At 56.6% G+C, this 14,224-nt stretch overlaps 2 protein-coding genes across 4 annotated transcripts; both read left to right on the top strand.

Moving 5' to 3' along the window:
* Positions 1 to 10: 10 nt before the first annotated feature.
* Positions 11 to 10,124, top strand: HARS (histidyl-tRNA synthetase). Of its 2 annotated transcripts, XM_026035732.1 has the most exons (13): positions 11 to 120; positions 467 to 553; positions 2,140 to 2,259; positions 2,677 to 2,772; positions 3,004 to 3,129; positions 4,106 to 4,213; positions 5,309 to 5,407; positions 6,700 to 6,793; positions 6,972 to 7,099; positions 7,171 to 7,413; positions 8,625 to 8,741; positions 9,102 to 9,248; positions 9,715 to 10,124. In XM_026035732.1, the coding sequence occupies exons 1-13, from the start codon at positions 43 to 45 to the stop codon at positions 9,772 to 9,774; spliced, it is 1,503 nt and encodes a 500-aa protein (XP_025891517.1). In that variant the 5' UTR covers positions 11 to 42; the 3' UTR covers positions 9,775 to 10,124. The 2 variants fall into 2 exon arrangements, with proteins under 2 accessions (XP_025891517.1, XP_025891518.1); XM_026035733.1 differs by lacking the exons at positions 11 to 120; positions 467 to 553 and adding an exon at positions 1,974 to 2,019.
* A 1,136-nt stretch (positions 10,125 to 11,260) lies between these two features.
* On the top strand, positions 11,261 to 14,224 carry DND1 (DND microRNA-mediated repression inhibitor 1). 2 transcript variants are annotated; one of them, XM_026035739.1, is made up of 5 exons: positions 11,261 to 12,012; positions 12,107 to 12,111; positions 12,202 to 12,568; positions 13,206 to 13,610; positions 13,945 to 14,224. In XM_026035739.1, exons 1-5 carry the CDS (start codon positions 11,829 to 11,831, stop codon positions 13,959 to 13,961), a joined length of 978 nt encoding a protein of 325 aa, XP_025891524.1. In that variant the 5' UTR covers positions 11,261 to 11,828; the 3' UTR covers positions 13,962 to 14,224. The 2 variants fall into 2 exon arrangements, with proteins under 2 accessions (XP_025891524.1, XP_025891523.1); XM_026035738.1 differs by having other exon boundaries at positions 12,107 to 12,568.

Here is a 14,224-nt window from a genome sequence, read left to right as displayed (position 1 = left end):
GCAGCTGCCAGGCGCAGTGCGCAGGCGCGGGGCGGCGCCGTCATGGCGGACGAGGCGGCCGTGCGGGAGCAGGCGGACGCGGTGCGGCGGCTCAAGCAGGAGAAGGCCGAGCCTGACGAGGTGCGGCCCCGAGGGGAACGGGCGGCTCGGGAGGCGGTGGGGAGCGGGGTGATGGGGTACGGGGACTGGGGGCGCTGGAGTGAGGTGCTGGTGGGGACTGGGGACACTGCGGTGCGAGGGTGGAGGCGCCTGGGACGCTCGGCCGAGGGGCGTTGGGGCCTGGGTGACAGGGCGAGGTGGCGGGGAGCCGCTCTCGTGGCGCTGGAGAGGCTGCAGGTCCGGGAGCACGGGGCCTGTGCTGGCCGTGGGGACTCGGGTGGCGGTGGGAGCTGGGCTGGGGGAGGCCGAGGGCTTCGGGCCCCTCTGGCAGCTTCATCCTCCCCGTCCCTCCCTGTTCCCGGTGCAGATCGCCAAGGAGGTAGCCAAGCTGCTGGAGATGAAGGCGCAGCTGGGAGATGAGGGGAAGGCCAAGTTCGTGCTCAAGACCCCGAAGGTGACATCTCCACACGCGTGCGCTCCTTGCACAGCCCCTCCTCACGAGCAGCCCCTCACTCGCGTGTGCACAATCTCAGCCTGGCTTTGCTGCTTCTCGTGGCTAGGTGGGAGAACTGGGCTGATGAGGGAGATGGAACTAGCCCTCAGCATGCAATCCAGATATTCCTACTGAAACATCAAGGTTTTGGGTGTTGCAGCAACAAGCCAACCACAGGCTCATGCAGCTGTGGAAATTCAGCCCGGTTATCCCATAGCTGCAGGTCTTGTGTCTGCCTGGCTCTCGAGCAGGGGGATTGAACTAAGTTATCTCTAGAGGTCCCTTCTAACCTCAATCATTCCATAATTCTGTGACACAGTATTTTTTCCCTGTTTGAAGTATGGCTTGTGATAGCCCTGGTGAGCCAGTGTGGATGGGAGGGAAGGTGTCTCCCTTCTCCCGGCTCCTGGTCTTGCATCATTCAGTGTGAGCGGAGCCACGCTGTTTCCAGAGCCTGGTCTGCTGCCGCTATCACTGTCCTCTAGCCATTCCCTCGTGCACAGCCGTCCCTCTTTAGGCCCTAGAGAAGAGTGTCTGTAGCACAGCTTATATTGAAGGGTTTTGTAGCCCAGATGTTTTCTTCACTAGCAGCTGAGCAAACTGCTCTGCTACGCTGTGGCCTGTAAACAACTTGAGTGTTCACCGATAAACCAGCTTAGGTCAACATCACTGAGTTGGAGAAACCCTTAAGAACTTTCTCTCCTGATTACTCCATTTCCTCTCTCATATACTTTGGTTAATGTAACTGTGATCAGAAACCTGGAAAGAGGATGAGTATCTCACTGGTTAAAGGTTTGGAGAGGGGATTCTCAGCTCCGTGCATTCCAGGGGAAACACAGCTGGGGTCTCTGTCCTGTCTCAGCCATGACTACTGAAAACCACCGTATGACCTGCAAGGAATGTGTTCCTGAGTGCACCGTGCCTCACCTCTCTGCTTTCTCCCATCTCACTTGTTAAATAGCAACCAATTGTTTCTAAAAGCCTAAGGGGGATGATCAATAGGAGCTGCTGATTCTTGACAGTGATGAAATTAGAAGGGAGCCCATTCCAGCTGAACAACAAATGGGCAGTTTGCACCCTTTGAAATCGACTCCTCTCTCTGTGAGTTCCTTGGAAAGTATAAGGCTACTGCTTGCTTAACAGTTCGTCTGCCGTTTAAGCCCTACAGTTAATGTGGGTTATTGTATGGATCTGGTTGGTGCATCCAAATCAAAGTAGTGGATACATCCTTACTGTAGCCTCTGCCTTAGGAGCACGGAGTCCCCTGGGTCCTAGGTCCTCGTTAGCTCCTTTGCCTCCTGCTTTTGAACCACCTGCCTCATGTTTAGCCCTGCTGACAGTGACACATCGCGTACGAGCTGAGTCCTGTATTCTCAGTGCTGCTTTTTAACAGCTGTCCTGACACCTGGGCTCTGGACATGGCCATGGTAGGTCCTGCACCTCACTCCTCTGCTGCCACGTGACTCGTCCTCAACGCAGAGAATTGCCAGGGATGTTCTGCCCGTAGCCTGAGGGGCTCTTTGCTCTTCTTTTCTTCGTCTTCCCAGGGCACACGGGACTACAGCCCCAAGCAAATGGCCATTCGGGAGAGAGTCTTCAGCACCATCGTGACCTGCTTCAAGCGCCACGGCGCAGAGGTTATCGACACACCAGTGTTTGAGCTGAAGGTGAGCAAGGGCACAGCAAGCTGTCTGAGCCCTTTCAGATGCTGCAGTTGAAAGCTTGGGGGGCACTTACAAGGTGGGAAGTTGACTAATGCTGATCGTAAGGAATCTGTGATCTCAGGAAGCAGTGGATCCAGTAGTAAACTGGAGGACCAGGGAGCATTTTCTCCCACTGCTTGGGCTGTCCCTTCTTTCTAATCTTGTTCTTTCTGTACATCGGGCCTAGATTAGCTTTTAGGTAGCTCGGAGAAGTGGATTGTCCAACCATGGTGATATTTGTAAGCCGCGTAGACTCAGTCCTGAGCAACCTGCTCTAGGTGATACTGCCTAAGCAGAGGGTGTTACTAAATGATCTCCAGACGTCCCACCCTGACCTGCCCTGGCACTAAATAAATATGTTGATGCGTGCTTGTTTTGTAGGAAACATTGACAGGGAAGTACGGAGAAGACTCCAAACTCATCTATGATCTGAAAGATCAGGGAGGAGAGCTGCTATCCCTGCGCTACGACCTGACTGTATCCTGCCACAGCCCCATTCCTGCAGTGCTGAGGAGCCTGGTTGTCTTTGGTGTCGCTTTTGGGACAGCCATGTTCAGGGGGCAAGGGAGGAGGAGGAGGGAGGACGCTCTTGGTTCTGACCCTTGTCGTGGCACGGAGAGCATGAGTAGATGGGGTTGTTCTGCACTGTGGGTGATTACTGGGTGGGTTGATTCCTCTCCACCTCTCTCCTTAACCCCTCGTCATCAGGTGCCCTTCGCTCGCTACTTGGCGATGAACAAGATCTCCACCATGAAGCGCTACCACATCGCCAAGGTCTACAGGAGGGACAGCCCGGCCACGAGCCGTGGCCGCTACAGGGAGTTCTACCAGTGTGTGAGTTGGCAGGGCCGTTCCTGAGGAGGGCCCGGCAGTGGCTGTGGGGACATAGCCCCAAAGTCTGCTGTCCTCGGCTCAGTCAGGTCCCCATGGCCGTGAGATGCTCAGAGAGACTGAAAACAGCCACAGCACAGGGCACTAAGTGCCCAGTGCCCCAGGGAGCAGGCTGTGCCTCACGCCATAGAGGAGGGCAGCTCCTTACTGCATCCCACAGTGTCTACCAGCCTGGCCAAGGGGAAGAGTTTCCTCCCGTGATGCCAGATCTGTCACCAATTTAACATCAGGGTGTGTGAGCAGGACACGTGGATCAGGCAGGTGAGCCCAGCACTTAGTGCTTCCGTCCTGTGCTTACTCCATCCTCCCTTTCAAAGGAAGATGCAGAAAGACCCCGATGCCTCATTACGGAACAGGTTAGAAAGCAGTTCCCTTTGTGGAGTGTCGAGGAGTGGGTTTGTTGCACTGCATTAACACAGTCCTCATTTCGCAAACTAATTCTTAATTGAGCAAATTGCAATTTCTTCATACAGTCTCTAGTGATATCTCTGAACTCCCAGTGCCACTAAATTTCCATTTCCAGAATACGTGGAATTTGCCTGCTGTCTCATTTGAAAGATCATTCCAAGATGGTATTCCTAGGCTAATTAGAAATGGTCTTTGAATATCTAAGCTGAAATTACATCTTATTTTCTGTTGTACCAGCGCAGTTATTAAAACAGTAGCTCTAATCCCTTTCCATCTCTCTCCTTCCCAAGTATTCCTTTAGAGAAGCCTTCCCTAAACTGGGTAAATAAGACATGACATCCCCTTGCTCTCATGATCTGCTTTGTATCTCTGCCCAGCCTAGCTGCTTTTTCTATATCATTCCTTAAACACCATTGACCAGCCCTTGGCTTTTCCTTTTTCCCCAGGGAACTGGTGCCGCTGCAGCCACAGAAGTGGTGCCAGAGTCTTCACTGCCTTTTCTTGTCCCCAGGATTTTGACATCGCTGGCCAGTTTGATCCTATGATTCCTGATGCTGAGTGCCTGAAAATAGTGCACGAGATCCTCAGTGAGCTGCAGCTTGGAGACTTTCTTATTAAGGTGAGAGCAGAGGCAGGGCCCCAGGCAGGACACTCTGCTGCAGTAGAAACCAGTGGTGATTGTCCAGAAGTGCCTGTTGCTTCTCTGCCTCTCTCTGCTCTTTTGCTGTCTCTGTTTTCAGGTTGAGGAACAACGTGGCTGTTGTGTAAACTGCCTGCAGTAAAACACAGGCTCTAAATCAAGATCTTTGCCCTTCTGATATGCCCTTATTAGGGACAATTATTCCACGTATAGATTTGTGCCTTCCCACCCGATCTTGTGTGCGACTGAGACCTCTTTCAGAAGATGTACAGAGGTGTTTTGCTTGGTGGCACCAGCAGATCCGTTTGAAGGCAGGCAGGCAACGGGGAATGGCAGAATAAGCTGCCTGTGGTGGGAAGAGCTCCACTTCTTCCAAGAGTGACCATCTGGTTCCTGTTGATGCAGAAGTGTTTATAACCTTTGAACAGTCTGCGTCTGTCCGATTTAAGCATCTGCTCTCGCTGGCTGTAGAAACATTGAATCCAGCTAAGCCTTTGCCCTCAGTTACCTCCTTTTGCAGAGCATAATTAAACTGTGTTAAACTGTGTAAAATTAGAATTTACTGTGCTATCAAAGAAAAAAATCTTTCAGCAGATATTAACTTTCTCCTCATTCCAAGAGAGCAGGGTAATGTGTTCAGTTCATCTCAGTTCATGGTCTATTCCTGAGCAGTTTTTAAATCTGCACTGGACACTACTGGTATGAGCCCCTGTATAATGGGCCTTGCAGGTCCCACCAGTTTTCTTCAGCTTTTTCTCTGTTGAGTGAAGGTGCCTGTGGCTCTAGGAAGAGAAGCTGATGACTCTACCCAGGCTTGGTAGGAATCGGCTGCCCTGGTTGACCTGGTGTGGGGAGAGGGGCAGTTTTGCTCCCCAGAAATTGAGGAAAAGACTGAAGTTCCCTAAGAGTTAGAAGCAGCAAAACCAGCTTCTGCTCCGTGTTGCCTGTGTTGTTTCTTTCCCACAATTCCTAAACCTTTCTATTCCATACCCAAAAGGAAAGGAGGAGGGAAACTGGACTCAGTTGAAGCATGTGTTTGAATTCGTAGTAAACGACCTGCTCTCTGTCCCTCAGGTCAATGACCGCCGCATCCTGGATGGGATGTTTGCAGTTTGTGGTGTCCCAGACAGCAAGTTCCGGACGATCTGCTCCAGCGTGGACAAACTGGATAAGGTATTGGCTGGAGCTCTGGGCTGTGGCAGTTGTTGCTGGGCATCTTTGGTCTCTGGCCATGGGAATCGGCTGGAAAATGCCAGTAATTGAGTTGTTCCTGTTCTTTCCTTGCTTTTCCCTCATGAATATGGAGGGGGCCCACTGCAGTCACATAGTATGACTGGATTCTGTGCTTTCTCCTCCAGCATCCCACGTGGAGCTAGCAAATGGGGATGAGGGAGGCAGGGAAAGATGCATTAAGCTGCCACTGCTGATGTACCTAGAACTTGGGATCCCACCTTCCAAAACGAGCCACAACATCGAGAAGCCTTTTCTAATGTGGTGGTTTGGGGATGGTGGGTTAAAAAAATTGCATTTATGCTCTGGAATTGTTGCTGAAACTTCAGGACTCAGCAGAGAAGAGGTGCTGATGCGTTGGCAAACTGCTGTGGTAGTCTGGAAGTAGAGAGCTGCAGCTGCACCTAAGGGCAGTTAACCCTGCAGGGGACAGGGCCGACTGAAACCGTTGCGTTGACTGCTGGAACGGTTGTGTTGTCCAGCAAATCGGGCTGTGTTGGACAACAGCCAACAAATGGAGCAAGTGCTGTTCCTGCTTGGCAGTGTCTCATTCAGCAGCGTGGATGGCTCCATCCTTGATGATCCCAGCAGCTTGGGTGGAAGCAACTCGAGCTTCCCAGGCAGGGAAGGTGGAACTGAAGCAATGGGCCTAATTCCTTCTTGGGTTTCATCACTCATTATTGGTGTTTCTAGGCGCCTGAGTCCATCCTCCCCCCAAAATACAGGGACTTTATCTGCTCCCAACATAATTTGTCCTGTTTCTAGACCCAGCACTTGTTCTGCTTCCGCCATTCCATGTGTCCTGCCCTGGGTTACAGATATTACACCGTGCCTGAGCTTGCCTTCACCTCCGCTATGCAACTGCCACTAGTTTGTTGCCTGCTTTGTGGTTACGTGTTTATTATATATTTTTTCTGAGTTCTGTAACAGAAAGTTTTTACAATGTTGCTGCCCATGTGATTAGTAGTGTCACAGTGTTACAGAATGCTCCTACAGTGTCAGCTATTATGTCATGTTTCTGTGGAGGTTTGAAGGACATACATTAATAATGTGCTCCAAAGAAAAATTCACGGATGCCTCAGAGGCCTCAGCATCGGCTATGCTTTATTTTCTGCTTCTCTCATGCAGTCTTGGAGGGCAGGCGAGCTGGTCGCTATGCAGGAGGGGGGACTGGGGGCTGCCAGAGTGTCCCCATGGAGGAGGGTGGATCCCTGATGTTCTTGTCTCCCCCACAGATGCCGTGGGAGGACGTGAGGAGCGAGATGGTGGGGGAGAAGGGGCTCTCTCCTGAGGCTGCGGATCGCATTGGGGAATACGTGCGGCTCCATGGTGAGCACTCGGGGCTGGATCCCTTCTCCCGCAAAGCCGCCCCGCAGCCTGCTCCGTCACTGTCGCTGTCTGTGCCGGCCTCTGTCCCTGAGCAGCCCAGGAGGGGAGGGAGGCTGCGAAGGAGCCCGTGGGGCTGGCGGGGCCTTCAGCAGAGCCCGCGTGTGCCCTGTGCCCGCAGGTGGCCTGGACCTCATCGAGCAGCTCCTGCAGGACCCAACGCTGTCTCAGAACAAGCTGGCCAAGGAGGGGCTGGGGGACATGAAGCTGCTCTTCGAGTACCTGACGCTGTTTGGCATCACGAGGCAGGTGAGGCTGGAGGCAGGAGGGAGCCCTGGGCTCTCCGGCTGCAGCCGCTGATGAGATTCTGTGTCCTGCAGATCTGCTTTGACCTGAGCCTGGCGCGCGGCCTGGACTATTACACAGGGGTGATCTTTGAGGCCGTGCTGGTGCAGCAGGAGAATGAGCACGTGGAGGAGCCGGTCAGCGTTGGGAGCGTGGCTGGAGGTGGCCGCTATGATGGCTTGGTGGGGATGTTTGATCCCAAGGGACGGAAAGTGCCCTGTGTGGGAGTCAGCATTGGGATCGAGCGCATCTTCTCCATCATGGAGCAGAAGGTGGAGGTAAGTGCCTTTGTGCTTGACATGGAGGGGCAGAAGGGGATGGTGCACGCTGCTCTCCTGCCTCTGTTGTGTTCCGGGAGATGCTGGATTGTCTTAACTTGCTGCAATTCATGGCAGAGGAGTCAGGCTCCACTCTGCTCTGCAGTGAGAGTCAGAGCCTCCTCACAGTCTCCTCTTTCCTCTTACCTGGGCAATAGTCTCCAAGCGTCTTGCCAGAGATATGGTCCCTCTTCCAGCCCCACTGGAGGTGGGAGCCTGGCATGCTCAGCTGCACATGGAGGGGAATGCTAATTCTCAGCAGTGCCGGGTACCCAGATCAGATGCATTAGTGTTCCTTGCATCTTGGCCAGTCAGCCCTTGCATTTGTCACTGCAAAGGTGACAGCAGCCCTGCATGTGTACCCATCACGTACAAAGTATTGTGGATACCAAAAAGGGCTTAGATCTCCCAGATGGGAGAGCATAGTGTGTCTGGGGCATCCTAGGCTCTTGTTTCCGTTCCCTTTTCCTCAGAGTTTCTCTGCTCATTCCTTGGTCCTGTTCAATGAGTATTAACTGCGTAGGTTCCAAGCCCACGAGCTCCCATTCCCATCCCCCAGAGCCCAGCTCTGAGGAGCTGTCTCCTGACAGCCAGATAAGATCTGGATTTCTGAGTGGAAAATGAATCTTGGGCAGGTTTGTCCTTCTGCAGATGACCTTTAAAAGTTCCTACCTGCAGAAGAGGCAGAGAGAGGGCAGTGTCACTTCGAGTATCCAGTGTCTTGCTTGCGAGCGTGTGGCTCTTGATTATTCTTGACGTTGCCGGAGCTTTTCCTCTTGCTGCTGTTACATCCAGCCCAGCTGTCGAGCAGACTCTGGCTCCATCCTGCTGCCAGCTCCAGAGCCACTCGGAGCAGGTTTCTCTGAGGGCACAAACACTAGGTCGCAGAGGAACAGCTTCTAGAGAGGAGGTAGGAGGCATTTGCTCATCCTCAGCAGCCTGCACACGCTTTTAGTGTAGAAGGGAGGCTGTGTTGAGGACAGAGGGCAATGCCACAAGATTGGATTTGACTCCAGGATTGGTTCTGTGGAGCTCCTTGAGGCTGTGACCTTATCCCTCTGAGCCTGGTCTTCTGCTGAACACGTGAACCAGGGCCGTGGACCATCCCTGCTCACAAGGCCTGGAATATCTCTGTGCGTCCCTGGCATTTATGGAGTCTGCCTCTCCTCCAGGCCTCTGCAGAGAAGATTCGGACAACAGAGACACAGGTGCTTGTGGCCTCTGCCCAGAAGAAGCTCCTAGAAGAGCGGCTGAAGCTCATCTCCGAGCTGTGGGACGCCGGAATCAAGGTACAAACTGCTGGTGGCCAAGTGAGGAGCTGCCTACTCCTCCCTGCTGTTCCCTACGCCAGGAAGGGACCAGATCTCGTTTTACCTGGAGAGAAGGGAGTTGTGGAGTAGCAGCAAATTCACTTGCTGCCAACAACCTGGCTCTTCTCTGCATCCTGAATGGGATGTTCCCTAGGAAGGGTTGGATGCAGTGGGATTATCCCCCCCAGCACAGCAGGGCCCGCTCCGGCTGTTTCTTTAGCTTTGTCTTCATTCCCAAATTGGGCAATGCTCTGACCCCTGCCCCATGGCAGGAACGGTGCTGGGGTTCCAAAGAAATAGGCTGGGGCCCAGCGGTGTTGTGCTTGGGGTCTCTTCCAGGCAGAGATGCTCTACAAGAAGAACCCCAAGCTCCTGAATCAGTTGCAGTACTGCGAGGACACGGGTGTCCCCCTTGTTGCCATCGTGGGAGAGCAGGAGCTCAAGGACGGAGTTGTGAAGCTGCGGGTCGTGGCCACGAGGGAGGAGGTGAGGCTGGCGCTGCCTCAGAGCGCAGCGGGCGGCTCCTAACCAGTCAGCGCCACTCGGGCAGCCCTGGGGATGTAGTCAAAGCCTCCTTGAACTCCCAGTTCCCCCTCAGTGCAGCGGTTTGGAGTGTGGGAGGAATCTCGGTGGGCTGCCTTTGTTGTGTCCGCCTCACAGAGGATGTCACGAATCATCCGGGGTTTGTTGTGTTAGGATGAGTGGGGACAGCAGTGATCCATGCCCTGGCTGTGGCTCTCGAATCACTCGAGCAGCTCTTGGTTGTTGGGAGCCAGAGCTGCCTTTGCTGCTGGATCCCTGGGAAGGAGCAGGGGCCAGAGCGCCCCGCGCTGGGATCTCTGGAGCCTGAGAGCAGTGAATGCAGGATGAGCTGTTCCCCTGGGACCCGGCAACGTCCCAGCTCATCAGGCCCCTCACGCTCTGTTTCTGGAACTGTGCTCCTGCTGTATAGGTTGATGTTCGCAGGGAGAACCTCGCTGACGAGATCAAGACGCGAACAAGCCAGTCGTGAAGCCCTTCTGGCCCCATCTCCTCGTTCCTTGGTTCTCAGCTCACAGATTTCCTCTGTCTCCTGGCCCCAGCACTGGGGCAGCTCGCGCAGGGCTGAGGAGCCTTGGGCAGCTCTGGGAAGTTGTATTTATTCCTGTCTCCTCCCTTCCCCAACTGGAGCAGAGAGGCTGCGTCGCCTTCTACTGAACACTGGCCCAGAGCGATTTGCTCTGTGAGAGGCCCTGGCAAGGAGTCACCGCCCGTCTGTGACGGTTAAGGTGACACTTAGAGCCTGGTGCTTTGGGCCAACCCCCAGATCTTGGCTGCAGCTTCTTGTTCCTTTCGTTTTGAATAAACGTCCAGTCTTGGCTCTGGCTGGGAGTGACCTTCTGCGGAGCACCATGTGAGCTCCACTCTGAGAGACGAATAAATCTTGTCTCGCCCCGTGCTGCCTCCTCTTTTCTCCTGCTCTGGGCTGGGCCTCAGGGCTTCCTTTACCTCTTTGGACGGGGAGGTGACGGGGGAGGGTGGGTTCACTCTTCCTTAAGCAGTGCGTGTCCCCCGGCCCCCACAGCAGTGGCCTTTAAGCTGCGTGGCTGCTTTGGCCCAGGTGTTTGTGCCCCCCTGTCTGTGCCTGCTGCCCCCCCTGCCCGCCCCCCGGGGCCCCGCTCTGCTCTGCAGGACAGATGCGGCTCTAACATCCCCTTTTGCCCCTTCCCCGCTGCCCGGGGCTGGGGGGCTCGGGGCGCCCGGTCCCGCGCGGGGACTCTCGTGTCCGGGGGGGCGGTCTCGGGGGGGGAGGGGGTGGGACCCTCGGTCGCTCCCGCCCCGGGGCGGGGAGGCGGCGGCGCTGGAAGCTTCCAGGCCTGGCGAGGGCGGAGCGGCCGCGGCGACGACCGGCGATGGAGGCGGCGGTAGGTGCCCCCGGGGCGGCCCAGCGGGAACCGGGCGAGTCCGAGGCTCTGGGGCAGCCCCGCGGCCACCGCTCTTCCCTTCCACGGGCGGAGGGGTCCCTCGATGGTCCCGCCGCGCCGAGGGGGGTCTCCGTGGGGCGGTGGGAGCCCCGGAGCCGCCGGCGGCTCCACGCGGGCGGGCGCGGCCGTTGGATTTCGGCGCCGTCCGTGCCGGGCCCGGCGGGAGGCGCTGGGAGCCGCTTAGGCTGCGCGGGAGCCCACGGGGCCCCTGGTGCTCCGTGTCGGCCCCGCGGGACCCACCGTGGGGCGGCGGGACCCGCCTCCGGCAGCGCAGCCCCCTCGGGGCGGCGGGTGGCTCCGCGCCCGCGCTGCTCGGGGCCGTCGGGCCGCGCTTGGCACCTCGTGCGGCTCCCCCGACACGCCGGGAGGGGACCCGGGCCCCGACGGGGCCAGCCCCGGACCGCGGGCGGCAGCGGCTCCGGTTGCGACGGGGCGGGACGCGGAGCCGCCCTCGCTGCTCCCTCTCAGCAGAAATGACCCTCATTAGCGGCCCTATCTCGAGACAAAAGCGCTTGCTCCCCCTCCAGGAAGGGCGGACACCTTGGAGGGAAGGTTGCCTGATGGCACAAAGATACCTCAGGTTAAAATCCACTCAAATTGATAACTTTAATTCTGCTCAGTTTATAGTCTTCAGAGGCCTGAGTGGGACCTTGCAACAATTAATGAGCTAAAACATAATGTTGCCACGTAGACATGTTGCCACATAGACCCGTGGAATTCCTTCCTCCATGATCTTGTGATCCCAAAGCTGGGGAAGATTCTGGCAGGAAAGATGCTGGCCTCCTAGGGTCCTACATGGACATGGGTCATCTTGGCTCTAGCCCTTTCTTGCAGTTTTGTGGGCTATCGAGCACATGCCCGTTTCCTTGCTTCCAGAGTTCCCATAGATATCTGTAGAGGAACTGTTAGCGTCCTTGTGCTCTGCCAAAACCTCTGGAGTTGGTTCTTGGTTGGGGAGCACCCTTGGAACCCCTTAGCACGTACAGGGTGGGGAACGCACACAGATTTCCTGGTGGACCTCATCTTAAGGGCAGAGCACCCAAGCATTTGCTCCTGCATGGGCAGCTGGTGGTAGGACCTGTGGTTGCTTCCTGGGGTCGGAATGGCCCCATTTGGGAGGCTGGAAACTCTCTGCCCAGAGCTGTATGAGCATCATCTGCCTTTGCAGACCTGGCCTGAGAGCATCAACCAAGTCAATAAGACAGCCCTGCTCACATGGATGAAAGAAACTGGCATTGACCTGGTGCAGATCAATGGGCAGAGGCGATATGGAGGCCCACCGCCAGGTACGTGAAGGGCGCCCCGGCCCCGCCGTGCCCCGGGAGCTCAGCGTGGCCGAGCGATCTTGCCCGCGTACACGGTGTCACTGTCACCCCGCAGGCTGGGTGGGTGACGCCCCGCCGACGGGCTCCGAGGTGTTCATCGGGAAGCTGCCGCAGGACGTGTACGAGGACACGCTGATCCCCCTCTTCCAGAGCGTGGGGAAGCTCTATGAGTTCCGGCTCATGATGACGTTCAGCGGGCTGAACCGGGGCTTTGCCTACGCCAAGTATGGCAGCCGGCACAGTGCCAAGGTGGCCGTCAGCGCCCTCAACAACTTTGAGGTGCGGAAAGGCTGTTCCATCCTGGTGTGCAAGAGCACAGAGAAGTGTGAGCTGAGCATGGACGGCCTGGCCGCCTCGCTGAGCCGGAAGCACCTGGAAGTCCTGCTGCAGGAGGCTGCTGAGGGCATCCTCAGCGTCACCCTGTACCCCAGCCCCTTCCAGAAACGCGCCCAGCTCGCCGTGCTGAAGTACAGCTCGCACCGCGCTGCTGCCATGGCCAAGAAAAGTCTCATGGAAGGTACTGGGAAGCTTGGGTGGTGTGGGATGGAGCTGGGCCTTGGCTTCCTGATGTCTCTGGACGAGAACTGGAGCCAGCTCCAGGCTCAGATGACAGGTGACTTTAGGTGTGGGGCATCCCCGATCTTCTCCCCATGTTGCCTCTGTGGCTGGTGATCCTCCATGAGGCCGGTTCCTGGCTGATTCCTTATGTGAATCAAGCTGTGCCAGGAGCATCCAGAGGTCTTCAGTGTAACTGCCTGCTTGGAGCAGGAATGTCACCAGTGTGTGACATTCCAGTACCAGTGTGTGTCAGCTGGGGCTTGGGCCAAGTTCTGCAAATGCCCTTGGTGGAGGCATCGTCCCCCTCAGTGCTCTGCCCCACGCCTCCACCGCCCTCCTAAGGGATGAATTTCCCAAAAGTCCAATCTGAACCTCTCAAGTCCCAATTTTCATCCATGTCCTCAAGTTTCATCTACCCCAAATGAGAAGCATTTAACTCTGCTAGAGCGCAGAGTTAGACCAGCCCTTGGGTCACCCTCCCAGATGCTGGGGAGCAGGAGGGGACCCTGTAATGGGGGCTGCACCGTCTGCAGTGCCTGCAAAGGAGAGGACTAATGGCCAAGTGGCTCCTGCAGCGTGAGGTCTGTCTCGTGCAGGGAACAAGAGGATCTCTGAGGAGGACCTGAGGGTGGAGTGGCTGAAACCTGACCTGAAGCAGAAACTGCGATGCAGTGAGGGGAAGTCGTCGGCCACGTGGGTGCCCCGTGTCAAGTGTCCAGGGAGCCCCAAGGAGGTGCACGCGCCCCTGTCTCCCGTGCTGGGAAAAGCGCTGGAGCTCCTGGATGCCCTGTGCCGACGGCGGCGCCTGGGAACCCCCTTGTTCTTCACAAAGTGTGTCCAGGTGAACCGCAACGGATGGCTGCGCTTCTGGTGCCAAGTAGTGATCCCGGGGCACCCGGTGCCGCTCAGTGGGTTCACATGGGTCCAGCAGGACATGGCGGGTGCCAGCGGGCACGACAAGGCAAAGGACATGCTGGCAATGCAGGTGCTCAGCGTACTAGGTGAGTCTTCATGCAGAACCAGCCCAAGCCCCCGTGTCCTCAAGCGTGTCCTGGAGCTGTCGGGGTTTGGGGCTCTGTAGAGCAGACTGGGACCCCATCCGGGAAGGAGCCAGCCCAGTTGGCGGCTCCTTGGTGGCTCCTGCCCAGTCGGTGGCAGGGATCCCGTTTGAGGAACACTGCCAAAGCACAGCCCTGTGTGACTCCAGGAGCTGTGAGCGTGGGGTGGGCTTCAGGTTGGGTGCAGGGGGCACAAGGAGCTGGGAGGAGGCCTTGGGGCGCTGTGCTCTTGGCTCGCTGCAGAGCCACAACGATCCTGATGTTCTCTCTGTCGCAGGGCGTGAGGTGGCCTAGGCTGGCGTCACACCGAGCCCTGGGCTGAACCTGAACCGCCGGCCTGCACATCGCCCATCCACGGGAGCAGGATGGAGGCCCGCTGTGGATGTGGCCCTGTTCGAATTTGTTTGAGTTTGAGAGCTGGTTCTGGAGGACGGAGGTGCTGTCACGGTCCGCGATGGCTGCCCCGTCCCCAGCCAGCACTTGGTTCTGTTCTGTTGTTGCAGGGATTTTGTTCCGACCTGGTTTTGCTTTTCTTTAACTGATTTGTGTTGCTCTGC

The sequence above is a fragment of the Nothoprocta perdicaria genome, unplaced genomic scaffold, assembly GCF_003342845.1.
Source record: "Nothoprocta perdicaria isolate Ctin4 unplaced genomic scaffold, notPer1 scaffold_166, whole genome shotgun sequence".
Lineage (NCBI taxonomy): Eukaryota > Metazoa > Chordata > Aves > Tinamiformes > Tinamidae > Nothoprocta > Nothoprocta perdicaria.
This window is presented reverse-complemented; position numbering and strand designations above follow the sequence as displayed.